At 39.6% G+C, this 18,518-nt stretch overlaps 1 protein-coding gene across 6 annotated transcripts in view; it reads left to right on the plus strand.

The window, feature by feature from the left end:
- Positions 1–18,518, plus strand: part of TBC1D1 (TBC1 domain family member 1) — a 105,343-nt gene that overhangs the window by 34,598 nt on the left and 52,227 nt on the right. For all 6 annotated transcript variants that reach the window (XM_066185606.1, XM_066185602.1, XM_066185603.1 and 3 more), the window contains one exon: positions 15,170–15,703. In XM_066185606.1, the coding sequence (XP_066041703.1) occupies positions 15,170–15,703 (534 nt within the window). The remainder of the gene's footprint in view (positions 1–15,169; positions 15,704–18,518) is intronic.

An 18,518-nucleotide genomic window follows, 5' to 3' on the forward strand; every position in this document is an offset into this window, starting at 1 on the left:
CCCAGATTCTCAGCAAGCTCTGAAACTGATACAGTTTTTCTTTCTAGTTACAAAAAAAAAAAAAAAAAAAAAAGGAGGTGCTGTATATGATTTAAAAGCTGTGTTAACTTCAACTTATTTGTCTGAAGGATTATAAACCAACAAGGAACCAGTAAAGAAAATAACTAAGATAAAATGCAAAGCAAAGTTATGCAATTAATTCAAGGTTTCTCCTATAATGATTTTGCTGGTAGGGATCAATCCCCCTTGAGCAGCTGCCTCCCACCTGTAGGACAGCAGGTGGGAAAGAGATTCTGAGGGGAGCTGAGAGTGATAGAGTGTGTTGCTGAAGCCTGAGGAACCTCCACTTATGTGCCACCAGCACTGGAAGAAAAGGGTGGATTTATAATGTAGCTGTCCCCAGCTGGGCTGCCTCATGTTGGACCTTGAGTTGAGAAAGCCAATTGTTTGGATTCCTTCTCCTATGAATATCAGATTTTAGGGTGTGTTCACAATAGATGCTCTGAAATTCCCGACAGCAAAACAAGAAGTAAGTTTTAGTATGGTTTGGGGTTTTTTCGAGGATTTCTGATTCAAAAGGGCCTATGAGCTTTGCTCAGTTTGGGAAGCTCTCAAGCCATCAACAAAGCAAGTTTCTATCCTATTCAGTGCAGCAAGACATGGTTACTTGGCTTGTGCCATCAAACATTACTGAAGAAGTAATCATAATAATATTGTAAATGCTGCTAATATTTCTTGTATTCCGAATACAGCTTTATATGCTCTGTTAGAATTGATCTTGCTGCTGTTTTGCCACCATTCCTACTATTTGCTATATAATAGAGTGCCTAGTAGACCTCTGGAGGAGCATGAGAGTATGGGAGTAACAATATACTTCTTAGTTTAGGTCAGAAGCTACAAATGAAATTAATTTGCCTTCTGCAAAGGAATGAAGAGGATTGAGAGACTGAAAATCAGGATGGTCAAGAAATCCCCTCCTGCTTCTTTTTTTTTTCTCTCCTTTTTAAAAGTGTTTTGAAAGGATGATTTTGGCTTTTTTGCTGGTCTGTTCTAGGGTATATCAAACTCATTTTTGAGAATGTTTTGCTCCAGTTTAACTGATATGCCTCTTTCTTTTATTCCCCACAGCTTCCAGCAAAGTTGAGCACCTTTAGACATCTTTAATCCCTCAGTGAATGACTTACATTTTAGACAAACAAATCAAGTTTTGGTCTCTTCAGGAGGCCTCATAACCAAGCATTTTAAAACTGTCTAAAGCCAAAAAACTTACATGTTTGTTAAACCTGTCTTACTTCTAAGCCCATCTTACTTAAGATAAATTATTTGGGTAGGTAAGTGGTGGTGAAATTCTATGGGGTGCAAGTTTTGTTTGTGCTAGTGCATTTATCCCTGATAACCGTTATTGTAAAGGAATTTGAATACTTGCATACTGTATCAAGAATCAAGTAGTTAATAGTGAGCTAGTGCCAGGGAAGAATTGGGAATCGCTGAGGAGGGAAGGCTCAAAAGCCATAGTTTTGCTTGTGGAAGAATCTCCTTGAAGCCATTGACACTGTGGGTAGGGCTGAAAGGACAGACCCTCACTTGTCTCCCAGGCTGGATGCCAGCAACGTAGCAAAGAGAAAGTGCAGATTTTTGCCAGAGCTGTGTTTTGGTGCCCAAGCTTGAACAATGCCCTTGTCAGAGAACTCTACGTTTCTTCCCAGTGTGATTCTCCAGGTCAGTTTATGTTGATGTAAAATGTTGTTGCCAATTGACAGCTTTCAGATAAATGCAGATTATCACGAAATACCAGGCAGTTCAAATGCACTGTTTTCTGTATGCCAGTCACTCCCCACCTTCCCCTGCAGGGGCCTGGGTGATGACTGAGGAATATGCGCTCAGCATTTGAAATGAAGTCAGTCCTGTGGTGAAACCCCTCAGTTACTCAGCAGTTAAGTTCCCTTTGGAACTATTTACTTTTATTCTTCATCCTTCTGTTTCTTTTTCTGCATGCCAGGCTCGACTTGCACCTGTTCTGCTTAGATGCTCCCTGTTTGATGGGAGAGGGCTGGAATATAGTCGTTCAGATGGCATTTGTGTGGCTGTGCAGGTGTATTAGAGCAGTGTCCTCTGCATTTGTCAGGTACATTAGGGATGCTTAGTAAGGAGTAGAGCTTTCCACAGAGAAATTCCTGGCCATGTAGATTGCAGTTCAGCAAGGTTTTTCTCTTGAATCATTTATGCCTTTATGAATTAATTTCTCATGAGTATCTTCTTTCAGGTTCATGTTGACCTTCAGATTAAACAAGCCAAGCCTGACAAGGTAGCTGAGCTTGCTCTTTTGTACAGGTTCTGTCCTCTGCAATTCAAAACAACTTTTAGCCTGTAGTCAAACACTGTTTGCTTTTCTTTGCTGAAGAGCACTCTGGAAGTTGGTGCTAGCTGTCTTCATGTGGTTAACTTGTTCTGAGCCAACCAGTAGCAAAACTACTAGTAAATCCTGCAGGGTCAGGGAAAACCCCAGGTCGTATCAAAGGCGGATAATACAACTAAGGATTTGTTTGGATTTTTTTGCCACATATATACGTATGTGTGCAGCAGTGCAGTTTAACTTTATTTGCCTTACATTTGATGATTGAAAATACTGTTTCACATCATAGCCTTTTTTTGAAAGGCTACTGTAATGAAGTAGTCTTTTATGTGTACTAGAGGTGTTAACGAGAACACCAAAGCAGCAGTTCCACTCTGGGTCCCATAAATAGAAATATCCTTAGGGAAAAGTCAGGTAAAGAACCTCTTTTACAGTTTGTAACTTCCCATCATCCTGAATGTAGAAGCTGCAGAAACTTTTGCTTTAAGGGGTTATTGGAACTTTTCTACTGTGCCATCTAATAAAAGCTTTAAATGCTTTAAGAAGTCTTCTGAACCATTTTATTTTAAATTTGAAGGAGCTGTGGTTGTGTATGGTGTACAGAGGTTGACTAATGACTTAAAAAGTAAATCCTTAATGGAATTATTCAGTTATTATTTAATTAATGGAATTACAGCTTGGCTTTTTTTTTTTTTTTTTTTTTTATTAGAAGCCTTTACAGCTCAACTGTTAAAACTGAAATACTTTTGGGTGGCAGTGACTCAGAGGAAAAATATTCTCAGCCTCTGCTTTGCTAGTATTTTACATATCAGTTAAGATATACAAAATATGTCAAGAGATGCTTACTAATTTTTATGGGGAGGTGAGGCAGCAGAGCTGGGAAAAGCAGCCAGAATTCAGAGCAGAAGCTGAGGCAGGGGAATGACTTTAGCTACTGCGTACTGGTTTCATCACTGAGTTAACTCCACTGAATTGTATTTGAATTGTTTTCAGTTATTCTTGCTTTTTAACCAAGTTACAATAACAAATCATAACATGCATTAATGCATAAATATAGAATTTTAATCGGAGTGTTTTCACAGAATAAGCAGAGTTGGAAGGGATGCACTAGGATGAAGCCCAGCTTCCTGGCCCTGCACAGGACACCCCCAAGGGTCACACCACGTGCATCATCCAAACACTTCTTGAGCTCTGTCAGGCTTGTACTGTGATCACTTCTCTGGGGAGTCTGTTCCAGTGCCCAACCACCCTCTGGGCAACGCACCTTTTTTTAATATCCAACTTAAACCTCCCTGACACAACTTCAGGCCATTTCTTCATGTCCTGTCAGTGGTCACCACAGAGAAGACATCAGTATTTGCCGCCCCTCTTCCCCTCATGAGGAAGTTGTTACTGCAGTGAGGTCTCTCCTCAGTCTCCTCAAGGCTGAATTGACCAAGTGCCCTCAGCCACTCCTCACACAGCTTCCTCTCAAGGCCCTTCACCATCCTCATTGCTCTCCTTTGGGCACATCCTAACAGCTTTATATCCTTATTATACTGTGACACCCAAAACTGCACACAGCGCGTCAGGTGAGGCTGTACCAGCTCAGAGTAGAGCAGGACAATCCCCACCATTACCTGGCTGGTGATGCTGTGCCTGATGTACCCCAGGACAGCGTTGTCCCTCCTGGCTGCCAGGGCACTGCTGACTCATGTTCAACTTGCCTGTGGGTCAGGACCCCCAGGTCCATTTCCATGGCACTGCTTTTCAGGACCTCATTCCCCAGGCTGTCTGTACATCCAGGGTTGCCCCATCTCAGGTGCAGAATCTGGCACTTCCCCGTGTTGAACTTCTGTGGTTATTGCCCAGTCTGCTAGTTTATCAAGGTTGCTCTGCAGGGACTCCCTGCCTTTGAGAGAGTCACAGCTCCTCCCAATTTTCTATCATCTGCAAACTTGCTTAGTATCCCTTCTTTAAAGTAAAATCTTTCTGAAAAGCTTGGTTTTCTTACTGAGAAGCAAGAGGGAGGTTCAGGCACCTTTACTCTGTTTCAGTGGACTAGAGCGTAACAACAGGATTACTGCTGCCTCTTTTCCTTTGTGCTTTCAAGTTCCCAAAAGACTAGGCCAGTATTCCTGGATCAGCTGGCCAGGGGTATGAAAACTGCAGTTCTTAGCCTGGATGAAATCCCCTGTGGGTTGCATCTATGGTAGTGAATGCCATACAGCAACATATTGTTCAAGGGGGGCTGCTGGTGCTGAGGATAGTCACTCTGGGAAGTGACTTCTACTTTGAATTGGCCCTAATTTGGTGCTGTGAACCAAATGCCTGCAATGAAATGCATCACAAAATAAAGGTTTAGTTCTGATTAAATGGATGACAGTTCTGGTATTTTGAGACACCCCCATAATGTAGTCTGTCACACAAGAAGTGGAATGAGAGAATCCACTCTGAAACACATTCCTTGTTCAAAATAAAATAGTGAAGCAGTCACACCAGATTATACTTCAGAGTCCAGTTAGAAAAGCTGGGCAAACAGCATACACATGGCTTTGGCTATGTGGACACACTGTGGCACAGTGGATGGCCCTGATGGAGGAAGTAGGGGCCCATCAGGGAATTTTTGTTTTATTGGGATGTTGACATTTTTGGCTAATGCTTAGTGAAAATATCAGGCCTGAAGAGGTTATCTGAAATTTCTGTGCGCTAGACTTCTGCCTGTTTCTAACTGAAGAACTGTGAAGAGAGTGTAAAAATGTTTGTTGTCTTCCATTCTCATGGCTCTGTGTATGTAAGCACACATGCTGATGGTTGCATTTTAAAAGCAAACCAAACGTTATTCTGGAGTATCTGGAAGCTTCTTTCCAACTCAAAAGTTGCTAGCTTTGGACATCTTTATGTCCAAAGTGAATGTTTTACTTTATACCTTTGCAGCACCATCACTATAATCAAAAGCATTTTTTTTTTCCAGGGGAAACCTTTGAAATGCAGCTACCAAACAGGATTTTCAGGTACAGATATTCTGTGAAATTGCAGGTTTGGGGAAAAGAGGCTGCTTATGCATAGTTGCACAGGCACACTCCCTGCTACTGAAAATGGCAAAGCTGAGCTAAACTAAATAGCTTCTTTCTTTTCTTTTGTTTTCTTTTCTTTGGTTTTTTTTGATGAACCATTTTGGGGGATTTATGTGTTTTTCTCAAGGACCCATGTAACCAAATATCTTACTTTTACCAGATTTTAACAGTTACCTCTGTATATTTAGTGAACTATTGGTCTGCTGCTGTAGTACCAATGAGGTGAGCTCACTGAAGCCGTTGTCATGGAAATTTGGATGGTTGGCACTAAATGTTTCATGCTGGTTTTGTTTCTGTGGAGCTTTTTATAGCTTCTAATCTCCTCAAATGCAAGTCATGGAAAGGGAAATTTGTAGAAGTGCTTTGGAGTTTTAGACAATTATGTACAAGGAGCTTGTCTTTAAAACTGGTGTTACTTACGCAGAACCTGAACCAGTAGTATGTTTTGGAATTTCAGATTTGGGTATGTCCCATTGGAATATAACCTACAGACTTTATCATTCTGTGAAAGCAACAGTTCTGCATGACATACAGTCACTGAAGGCTGACCTTTTTAGACTAAAAGGCTAAAACATATTTTTTAATGTGCAAACACAGTTCATGCAGCTGATGTGGTTTTGTTTATGAAATGTGGAATCATATTAAAAAATTTATTGTGGTTTGTTGTAATTCCATCAGCATTTTTTTTCTTCTGTTTTACAGCAGAGAAGGATGAAAACTGGTAAACTAACTGCTTTTTTAAGTGAAAGTCAGAGTAGTGTTCATGGGATGTTTAGTCATTACTTTCCCATCCTGTTCTCCTGTGAGTTGACCTGAGGCAGCTGAAATCTGTTACTGTATGACAAAGCAGTAAATGTGCTCATCCACAAGAAAATCAGTTCACCAGGATTTTGTACCAGTCAGGCAGAATACTGGAAAAAGCTGATCAGCTTCTTCGCTCCAGTTCCCATGGGGCCTTCATAAGTTTAATGTTCAAGTAAAATTCCAATTAAAAACATCATCTGTTCCTCTGCCTCCCACCAGCAGCCCTAGGAAGAAGGGCTGTGTGGCTGGCTGTTTCCTTTGGAAGTCTGTCAACTCTGTTGTCAGAGTAAGAGATGGTGTTTTACTCTGCTGCAGATAAAACTTACACGTCACGTCAATCAAAAGCATTCATAGGTTGACTTCCCCCCACTACCTTCCTTTGTGAAAATGTCAAAATAAATTTTGAGGGGAGGGAGATTTTGACACGTATTTGGGTCAGCTGTCAAGAAGGTTGTATCAGAAGTAACCTTAGTTATAATGAGGATACACATGGAGTTTTCCTCCTTTCTTGTTTGGAATTGGATATTGATTAAAAGGACAGAAGAATTCAGGCTTTTTTATTTTTTTAATTTGTAAAGAAATTATATTCACTTCTGTCTGTTTTGCTAACCCCTATTTTGCCAGTTGTACTAATTTTGATGACTGCCAGAAGCCCAAGAGCAGAGGAGACCAGGCGAGAGCCTGTTTTCTATTGTACAAATGAAATTTGTTCTGATTAATAATTTTAAAAAAAACGAAAAAACGTTGCTACCTAATTTCCTGTTTTAAGTCCTGTTATTGCCTTTCAGTTATAAAATACAAATTATCTGCTCCACCTCAAAAAAAAAATCAAAACAGAAATGAACTCTTGTCCTGAAAGCTTTAAAACGCTATTGCTGTCTTTTTCCATTTATAGCTATTTAAGAATAGGCTTCCTTCTGTTTACCACCCCATAGCCTCCGGCAAGGTCCTAAGCCTGTCTCAACCCTGTGAAGGGAGCTGCTTGCAGTTCCATCTTGCACTTCTCCCAAAAAAAAAGATTTAATCTCTGTTGATAATGAACACAGATATTTCTAGTTATTGCTTAACAACAGGTACTGCATTGTTCAGTACTCAGCTTGTAAAACGTGAGCCAGGGACCCTGTAGGTATGACCAGCAGCTATTTCTATGTCTTGAAATGCTGTTTTCATTTGCAAAATTGTGTGAAAAGAAACCTTTGAAACAAAATATGGAGAAAATACATCTGAAGATGTTAATGCCTTATTTGAAATATCTTTCGATTTATTTCACAGTTGATCTGTATGTGTTTATGGTACTGAATGGAGGAGCTGATAAAGCTGTGCAGGATGAAAAGTAATGGTTTTTATTGTAAGGACAGAAAGGACTGGGCAAATATGAATTAGTGAACACTGTGTGATAAGCCCACTAGGTATACGGCTGAGTATACCTATATTCTTCCCAAAAGCACAATTTGTAGGAATACTCTCTTCAGAACCAGTCAGGTGCTGTTGCATTTGGAGGTATTCTAAAAGCATATGGAGACTTTGCCAACTGCAGTTTACTTCTGGGTTATGCATTTTCATGGGGAAGGATCCAATGGTAAGAGCATATCTAGGACATGGCAATTTATTTATGGAGAGTTGAGAGAGCTTTTGTTGTGTTTCAGGCTTCAAATAAGGTATGTCTTAAAAGCATGTGTAAGAAGCCCTCTAAGTGTATCAGCAACATGATGCATCTCTCTCGGGGAGAAAGCACCATCACAAAACAGAACAGTCCAATTTCATTAGAATACTGAGTGCACTTAAGTTCTATTTCTGAGCTTGTTTACAATACTCTCTGAACAAATTCTGCAAATATTGGTTTGGGTTTTAGTTTTTTTTTCTGAAGGAAGTAAAACCTTTTGTATCTCTTTAAATTACATGGAGTGCTCTCAAACTCACGTGATTTTGCAAAAAGTGTACTCTTTTCTGTCTGGCTAAGGAATCATGAGGAATGTTCTTGAGCTGAGATTTGCCTGTAATATTAAAAGGAATGCAATACTGTGAAAGTAGCATACTCATGACATCAGTCTGCAGTACTTTAACAATCTTCTGGAGGTAGCACTTGATGTGTGTGGGAAGTCTAGTCCCCTTGACAGTTTTTTATTATAATCTGTAAACTGTTAAGAGTATGTGTTGGCTACATAGAGCTCTACTCTTGGTGCTTACTGTGTCAGTCATCTCAGACGGTGCTACTGGCATACGTCCACTCATCCAGGTCAAAAAGAACTAGATTTAAAAAGATAACTATTCTGCCCCATACAGAATATCCTTTGAATTTTAGTGCAGATTCATCAGCTTCTTACATACGTCACTGCAAAATTTGAGTCTTAGCCTTATCACCCTCACTTGACGCCCATTCAAACCTTACTAAGGAAACCATGCCCACAAGTAGGCATGTGTATGACTGTTCTTCTTTTCATGGATCCATGGTGATATTGAGCTGTTGAGCTCTCCTTTATTAAGGCTGAAACAACACCTCTGTCTTGCTTTTGTAGGTTTCACAGCCCTTCCTAAGCAACACACCGGCCCCGTGGTTAGTCCTGATGGCTGCTACCCTGGCTACCCCTCCCAACTCTGTTTGTGCTCCAACTTGTTCTCCTTTTCAAGACATTCATGAGTTTCCTGGTTAAGTGGGGCACCCAGTGCATCTTATGTACTGTGGAGAGGAATGTGCTGGCCTGATGTGTGGCTGGTGAAGCTGCTAAGAGTGGCACAGTTTATAGCTCTTTTATGAGCAATGAGGATACAGCAGTAAAATTTGGAATCATTTGTGTTGAGAAGTGAAGTCATGGAGTAAAGGTGACTTGTGTCTCTGTGCACTTGCCAGTCTTAAGGACTTGGGGAGCTGTTGGTAAGCTTGTCACTTTAGTTCTACCCCTGGTGCATTCACTGTGCGCAGAAAAGCTGACAGGAGCCTGCAAGGACACTTGTCAGTCAGGGACTGAAGAGCTGTAAGCTTTGTTGTTCCCTGAATTAAATCTGGGTTTGAAAGTGGTTTTGTGGGAGGAATAAAAATCAAATGAAATCTGTTTATTAAGGGCCAATGGGTAAAAAGGTTTTAAAACAAAAATTTAGGTTAATGACTGGAAAAAGTCATGGAGGTGTAGGAGACTCTTAGAGACCAATCTCTAAGCAAGATAACAGAAGAAAAAAAAAACCCTCTGAAGACACTTGAGATAAGACCGGAATATAAAAGGCAATTCACGGAAATAGAAATTAACTGCAAAAGTTTATAATTCTTTTCTACCTTGAATTTCTGCTAATGCTGGAGTGTAAGGAAATTCTGTCTTGACATTCCTACTTGAAACTTAGCTGGATGTGACTCCCAGCATCTCATCAAAGTTTGAAGTTGTATCTAACTTAGAAGTTTGCCTCGCTTTATGTGGGAGACTGCACCATCAGAAGTCACTTCCAAATTAAATTATTCTGTGATTTTGGGAGGAGAAATTGTGCAGTATCTTAATTTAAAAGAAGAAGACTATCTGTAAAATATATTCATTTAAATGCTTTTGGTTTAAAAATACCAAACTTTAAATCCTGTGAGTGGAGAAAAGTGTTTGAGAAGTCAGTTGACCACTGCTGTGGGTGAAGGAGTGGTTAGGACAGGAAATGCTTATCTGCATTGATTTCTGGACAGCTATTTTGCCACCAGTGTGCTGACAACAGACCAGCTGTTTTTTATTACTTATCAAACTACTGAAATTAAAAATTTAATGCAATCTTTTTAAAAAAAGCAAGTAAATACTGTACTCTATTACCTTTTATATGTGTTGTGTGTTTTTAAAAAATTTAATTTCTTATTCTGCTACTTTTACAAAATATTCCATTATTGTAAATAATTTATGGGTGACAAAAATATTGCTACCTGTCCTGATAGAACTACATGGCTTCTCCCACAGTTAAATAGCTGTGTACACTCTCTTTTCTGTAGCAGTACTCTCTACTAAAATAAAGAAGGAAAGATAACAGCAAACAGTATTAGATTTCTTGGCATATTTTATTTAGCTTGCTCTATTGATCAGGAAAAAAAAAAAAGCAAGTAGAAGCACTTAAAATAATTCAGATGTTCTCTCTCGCTTGAGTAAGCTAGCAAAATTTATTCAAAACATCTACTTGTTTCAAGAGCTCTGTGAAAGGTTTTCAAGGCTTTGCTCCAGCTGGGATGGGGTGAGACCTTCTGAGGTTCAGCCTAGGAATCTGAGCCTAATGTTTTTCAGTCTCCAGCAATTCCTGGAGTCGGTTGCACAAGACCAGTTCCTGTCAGCACAGGTCTGTCTTAGGTTAAACAAAACCCCCTATGTCCTTGAAATCATTAAGCTAGTGCTTGAGCCCTTCACTGACCTGAAGCCTTATGCAGACACTGGTAGGTATAAACAGGTAGATTTGTGCTGCAGGTATAAACATTGCATAACATCCAGAATAATAAATCATCCCACTTTTTTCATTTTTCACCTAGTCCTCCCAGCTGATGTGTTAACAGTTCTTTTTCTGCAGTGGCACATTTTCCTTTCTTAGCTACTATGTATAAAAAAAAGGAGGAATCTCTTTTTTAGTCTGGTCTTTCTTACCAAGTCAGCTGCTGCATTCAGCTGTTACTGGGCTCTTTTCATTAAAATAGCTTCTAACTCTTTCTTACGTCTACTGACAGGATAAAGACCTTGACCTCTTACATGCTTGTATGTAAACTTACAGGGTGACTGCTAGTTTCAAGGGGTAAAAATGCAACTGCAGTTTATATGAGGGGGGAGAGCCGATTTTTGCTCTTCTGATGCAGTAAACCCGTGCATGCTTAAAAATTACTGCCTTTTGTCATGATTTGGGGCATGGCAAAGAAGCTGTAGCTATTTGTCTTGTAAATGAGTAACATGCACTAGGAAGTCCTAGGTGTTGGTTTGTATTTTGCTTGAATACCCACAAGCCAAGTCACAAGAATACTCAGCATTTCAGTTCCTTGCTTTGTCTCTGCAAAGTAAACATTCTCATTATAGCAGAAATAATGTGGTACGCTTTAAAAAAACCCACAAGTCCTGTGTTATTTTAATGGTTATATATACACGATCTTTTTCTGTATCTAATTCAGACACTCTAAACACAAAACCTTTTCCCTAGTACATTTCAGATGTGTCTTCTGCTCAGCAGGCTTGCTTGGCCTGAAGTCATAAGAAGGTAATGCTCTGTGTTGGGTACACGTTCATTGTTGCTTACACTGATGTTCTATACTTAGTTTTGTGGGTTTAGGGAAATAATTTTGGGTCAGCAGTGGTGATTTTTCTAATTACAGAAATAATATTTATCCACTTATTATATATTTATATTAAGAAACAAGTCAGAAAACACTTAAGCATAGAAGTATGCTAGAAAAGAGTATTTGCATGTCAGGAAGAAATCCTACCTGTGTGCAGCAGTCTTCCCCCACTGTCTTAGCAAGTTCAGATTAGTAGGCACAATTACCAATAGGTAAGTATAAAAGCAGTTGGTATCTGTATCACCAAGGTGATCATAGGGTGACCTCTCAGGAGGTCATCTAATTCAGCCCCCTGCTCAAAGCAGGGTCACCCAGAGCAGGCTGCTCAGCCCATGTCCAGTCATAGTTTGCATATCCACAGTGATGGAGGCTCTGCAATCTCTCTGAGCAACCTGTGCCAGCTTGTGGCCACCTTTGCTGAAAAAAAAAAATTTTTTTTTCTTATGTTCAGAAAGAGCCCACAACATTTAAAAGACTCCAAGCAGCATTAACTTAATTCAGGAGCAACTTCATCCTTGCTGCTTTCTGATACAAATTGAAGAGCCATAAAACCTGATTCTGTTTACATCCTAATTAATTTTGGAAGTTTGCAAGAGATGTGGTTACTGATGACCCAGTGGCATGCTGCCTAATCTGGAAATGTTCCAGCTGTGGGTAATAAACATTTGCCAAGGTAGAACTTACATGTTTATTCTAATAACCTGAAATAATTGTAATATATTTATTTTTAACTACTGTTTACTTCATACTTGTTTACTCAGCATCCAGGTCTATTTACTCAGAGAGCCTGTGTCAGAGGATACAGAGGGCAACTGGATTGTTCATTTTCCATACATGCATAAAAAGTCTGGAGTGGTACAGGTGGATAAAAAGAGCACAAATCTTGATCAGTCAAAGAGCAGTTCCAGGGAAATAAGTATTTTGGATTTCTTTTTATTCATCATGGATCTTGTCTTTACTAATGAAAATAGATAAATGTTTAACATACATAAGCATCACAGGGAAAGTGAAGTGGTGATTTGCTGCTTCTGCTGCATCAATTGCCTAATCATAAGTAATAAAATTTTATTAGCAGGCTGAAGATTTTTTAAGGTCTGTAAGTGAGAACAGAAGAGTCTGTGTTTTTTAGCAAGTGTAGCACAGAAGCCAGCTGTTACTTATCAATGACATGATTCAAGCCCTAGCATGTGTGAAAATAAATAAATAAATACTTCCCCTTGATTTTTCATCAAGAGGCCTGCTGACTCTCCTCAGACACAAAGTTTATTAACTACTGCAGAGTCCTTCTGTGTGATGTAGTGTCTTTCCCTAACCACTGTGCATAAAGTATAGCTGCTGTTGAATAGCTATTTTGTCAATGTCCAAGGTGTTTGATAACAAAAACCACTGAAGAAGTTAAATTAAATAGCTGCATATATGTGATGGATCCCTAATGCCTTGTCAGGGCTTTAGCTCAGCTGTAACCCTTGCAGCACCTGCACTGCTGGAAACTGTCCTTGTAGTCACTGATGTGTGTGTTGCTGGGGGAGCTGAACTGTGGTTGAGATAGTGGTCCTCTTTCCCTGGGTGAGAGCTGATGTTCCTGGCTTTACCAAAGTCAGCAAAATTCAGAAAATGCCTCATTCCTTTGCTACTGCCTCTGCAGCCTCAGCAGAAGTGGAGGTGGGATTGCTCGTCTCTGCTGGTGCCCATGTATCCTGGGCAGCTCAGTAGTAAAATTGTCTGTGGCTGGTGAGCCCAGACACTCTCACAAGAGTAAAACATGTTTATGAAAAATTACTAAAACACTTCAAATGTGGATAGAATGAAGTTTTAAATTTTACTGTAATTCTGATATGTTATGCCACTCAAAATTGTTTCTTTGGAGGAATGTTGAGGAAATAAAACTGAGGTAGACCTTAAGCTCCCCGTAGAGCAAATGCATATTGTTTGAGGTACTAAAGATTTGTTCTACTCTTAATGTTCTTCTTGTGTATGATTAAGAAGTTAGGCACAAAGCTGCCTGAGCACAAGACTTTCTGAGGGGTTTGTGACATATCAGAGAATGGACTTATGAATTCCTGATCCTGCTTTTCTTGCCCATTCTTCCATATTGTCTTTGCTGAATGATTAGCTGATGACTCAGGCCTTGCACTGAAGGATGAAGTAATGCTTCCTGAGTTCCTATTTTGTAATGTGTTACTGTTTTAAATCTACTAACTATATGCATATGAATACCTATCTATCTATTTAGCTAGCTAGCTAGCTACCTACCTACCTAGCTACTTACCTAACTACCTACCTATCTATCCATATCTTTATCTTTGTTTCCTTGTCTGTAAAAGGAATCCTATTGAGGTCTTTATGAGCGCCCAGAATATTTATTCAATTTTCACTGTTAAAATTTTTTTCCCCTCAAAGTCCCTTGCTGTTTCCTCAGTTGGTTTATGCACATTACTGCATTATGATTAAGCAATAGATAACCACAAAAAAAAAATGTCTGAACAAAAACAGAGGCCAGGTCTTCCAAATATTCTCTAGGTTTAGTGATGCCTTTTCTCATAGGGGAGGTGGTTCTTCTGGGCTGCTATTTCAGTCTGCTGCTCCCAGACTTTTTTCTGTACTATCTCCAACCAAATACTTGTAAGTAAAGCGAGTTCCAGTTGATGCTTGACAGGGGAAATTTGTTTTGTCAGGACTTTAGCACACTTTGCATGGATTTTTCTCAAACTAACTTTGGTAAATAAAAAAAGCTGGCAGAATTAGCATTTGTAATCATAGATGGTAGCCTCGCATTTTTTGTTATGGCAGGAGCAGCACAGACTTATAAGAACCTTAATCTCCTAGGTCAGTCAACACAGTGTGATGTAACCAGGCATTGGCCTCACAGCAGCTTAGCAGTGAGCATATGTGTATCACTACCGTCTAACCATATCAGCAACTGAGACTGTTTACTGTCACTCAAAATGCATCACATGGCAGTTTGGGTTCTAATTAGAACATCTGTGGTCTGTAGTAGACTACTGTCTCATACAGATGCCCTGCAAGTCATATTGTATGTGAGGTAATATTATTTAAGAGTGTGCTCTAGGATAGTAGAATAAAAATGAACATCTTAAATAATAAATATAGTTATTAAAAAATACAGCTATTTACATTTAAAAAAACCCCCACCAAACTGCCATAACAATGTAATATGCTATTATGAAGGGGAAAGCAAATTTGCAAGAAACTCATTAACCTACGTGGCATGAGTGTTTCAGTAAGAGAAGGGAGTGAAAAATAACAGAGATTATGACTTTGCCAATTAATTATGACTTTACCAATTAATTAGTCCATGGCTTCTTGTATGCTTTCTGAAGTGCTTCTGTCTTTTGTTTTGAATTGGAATTTGTCATGTTATACTGGTTGCTTCAGCGGCAAAAGTTTTACTGAAGATGAAGAGCATTGCAAGGGGCAAAGCTCTTTTGACAAAGTGTTGATGATGGTGAACTCCTGGCAAGGAGACAAATGAGAAATTCCTCTTCTCAGTGTTTAACTGCTATAATGTGTCTCTTGAATAAATACAGGATCACTTCAACTGGTCTTTTATTTTTGAAACTAAATTGAAGTATCCTTCCAGAAAAATCACAACAGGGTGCCTCTTAATTTTGCAATTTGTTTCTCATAAAGCACTGGATGCTAATGTGCATTTTTTTTCCCCTCCTGTAGGTGCCTGAGATTATAAGCTCTATTCGACAAGCTGGAAAAATTGCCCGTCAAGAAGAGTTTCAGAATAATCTCTCAGATGTTGAAGACCCTTTTGCCAAAAAGTTTGAGGTGCTGTTCTGTGGACGGGTAACAGTAGCCCATAAAAATGCACCTCCAGCACTCATAGATGAATGCATTGAGAAATTTAATCGTGCAAGTTGTGCAAAGAATTCAGATTTCAACTCATCATCCCAACAACATGAAACTGCCAATAACTTTGGAGGCTTCTCTTTCAGCAGCAAATTGCGGTCTGTATTCCAGCCCTTGGTCAATGAAGAGGAGGAAAAAAGGCCAATTAGGAAATCTTTTTCTCAACCTGGACTTCGTTCTTTTGCTTTTAAGAAGGATTTCCAAGAGGGAGGCCTTAGGAGTAACAGCTTTGTCAGCTCTTTTGAAGAAGATGCAATTTCACTGAACCTAAAAAGTCAACTCATCTATGGACACAGTGTTGTGCAGCCAACTGACATTGCAGAGAACCGGACTATGTTGTTTACGGTAAAGCAGGATTTGCAGCTTCTGGTGGCGTTTTCACATCTTGGAGTTTGGAGTGGCAGACACCGAAGCAGATGTTCTGACAGATGGCAGTTACTTCTTTGATAACTTAATTGCAATTACCAAAGCTTAACTTAAACTTGCCTATTTCTCTGGAGAGCATTACTTGTTAGTGCAAATTGGTTTACATGTTCTAAATAAGTTTATATTAAATAGTTTAAAACAGTACTACCTGAAGCCTTGGGCTTCTAAAGAAAGCTTTTAGATAGCTCCTGCAAGTTAGTAGGTAGCTGTGCAATTGCAGAATGGTATATACACTTACCCTAGCTAGTAAGAGCAGAAATTAATTTCCAGGGGAGTGAATTACCTGTAACTAGAACAGAAGGACCAAACCATGACTGAGGGCTAGTAGACTTTATCCCATGATAAGCAGTGTAAACTAATGAAGCTGCTCCTGCTGGCAACATGTCTGTGTAATGACGGAGTAGTAGTGTAATAGCTTCCTATGCTACTCCACGCATGCCTCCACTCCTGCCCTGCTTTGGTGTGGCTAGCAATGCAATGATAGCTGAGTAGCAAAACTGTTTTCCAAGAACTTAGAAGCAAGCAAGGAATGTGGTATGTGCTCCTCTTACAATCCTCATGATAGATAAGCTGTGTAGTATATTTTACTTAGCTTGTGTCTTCTGAGCATAAGACAAACTTGGAGCTGATACTGCAAAGACTGACTCTCCTAAGGTCATCTTGGATCCATCAGCTGCTGTTGGAGCTGGGCCTTCTTAAGGCCAGTAGTGGAGTGGAGTGTGTGCAATTATAATAGGGTTTTTAAAGTGGAGAAAAAGAATCCTTTACAAGGATTGCCACTGTGTTATATCTGTATAAGGTAGCATGCAGAAAATGTTGTAGTCAGCTATACCTGAATTAAAGCTACTGTTTGGTTGTGGCAGGCTGACATAAGAGAGTGCAAGAAGATGGAGAGATGTTTCTTCTCTAGTAAAATGAAACCATGTTCACCTTCTTCCCCGTATCATGTATTTCACATAGAAAATATAGGTACCCTTTGTAATAATAATAATGCCTAGTTTTAAATAAATCATGACTCCATTGTTGATTCACATATGATGGTACATATTTTAGAAATAGATTATAGTTGGGCTGAGTAGGTCCAGATGCTCTTACTCCAGTGAGTGCATTCTTTATTTATATTAAATAGATGCAACAGCTCTCAAAGGTACCCCTTCAGCTTCAGCCTGTGACTATAATGTCAGTCACCTGCTGGCAGGCACATTCCTGAATTGTGAGGCTTTGCTGATCTGGCTTTGTGTCTTGGGTTGCTTTTTGCCTGGGAAAATATTGTTTAATTTGCACAGCTGTATTCTTTTCCTATTCAGCCAGTCTAAATTCAGCTGAATATAAGGAAGTGAGGTAACTCTAGTTTGTGCCTTCAGTATCCACAGGCAGCAGCTCATGGCAGAGCTGAGTTTGTTGGTTACCCGTTCCTTGTGTTCAGCCGGTTCTAAGTCAGGGAATGCAGGCAGCATGCTCAGGTCTCATCAGTTTGTGTGTGGCTACATATAAAACACTTATAAGTAACTTAATATCCAGAGGGGGGGGAAAAAAAACCCAAGGTTGGTATATTTTCAGTTAGTTACTTAGATTTTCCCCAGGACTGAAGCAAAAGTTGGATGATGCATGAGGTGTGAAAAATATTCAGACTAGCTGTCTGCCAGCTCTCCTCACCTGACTCAAACAGACCTGATTTTCATATATCTTCCTGAAGAACTGCTTTCCTAGCCAGTTTCTTAGGATCAAGGGGGGAGGAGGGGTTACTATTAGGTTATACTCCTGGGTGTATATTGGGGGGGTGGGGGGGGGAAAGAGGTTCATTGGTTTGGGTTTTTTCCTCTTGTTCAGTTGACTTCTAATGATCACTTCTGCCCAGAGGCCAAATGTGAAAGAATTATATGGGACTGAGCAGTAAGGAGACTTTAGCTGCAGGGAGGGGAAGACAGCAGCAATCAGGAGGCTACTGAGTAGGTGTTGGAAGGAATTGCTCCATGAACACATGCTAGGTCAGCCCCAGGGACAGTACAAGGAAACCAGCAGGCATCTGGGGAAAACCATTGTGACTGGTTGAAATGAAAGAAGAGGGGTAAGGTGAATGCACAGGACCATTTTTAAATGTGCAGAGGTGGCACATCTGGCTTGATCTGTTCACACACAAGATTCATCCCTTTCCCCTTTCTTAAGAGAGTTCAGTTATATTAGTGCTGCTGAGGTTTTTATGTGCATCTTTTGGGATTTCGTAGTAATTGATGCAGGTTTCTCTAAGTCATATTCATGAGTGAATCCAAATTCCACCTGCCTTCCTAAAATCTGAGACTTGTTTTTAGCAGTCTCTGACATTCTAGAAAACATGAGGAATTTAAATTTTTCTGTTACAATCTTACAAAGATGTTGCCAGAAGCTGAAAAAATAAAACAATAGTTTTACCTTAAAAACACCCTTGGCCCATCAATACTTAGCATCATCTTTTGACTGTACAAATGGCCTACAGATTAAATTGCATTAGAAAATATACTTCAGTAAATTCGTTTATATAGTTTTTCAGTTAAGTGCTTTAAATTGTTATGTGTGCCAGAAATAAATAATAAATAAATAAAACTCTAAAAAATTATTAGATGACATACAGGAAGAGGCACACACTTGGATTTAAATTTTAGAGCAATCTCATTAAGTACCTTCTGCGACTGTGGTACATTCCAAGACTGCAGAAAATAAGAAAGGCGAGCATGAGTATATATCTCTCAAGGCAAAA

The sequence above is a fragment of the Chamaea fasciata genome, unplaced genomic scaffold (assembly GCF_029207755.1).
Source record: "Chamaea fasciata isolate MVZ Bird 193981 ecotype frontalis unplaced genomic scaffold, bChaFas1.0.hap1 SCAF_6, whole genome shotgun sequence".
NCBI lineage: Eukaryota > Metazoa > Chordata > Aves > Passeriformes > Sylviidae > Chamaea > Chamaea fasciata.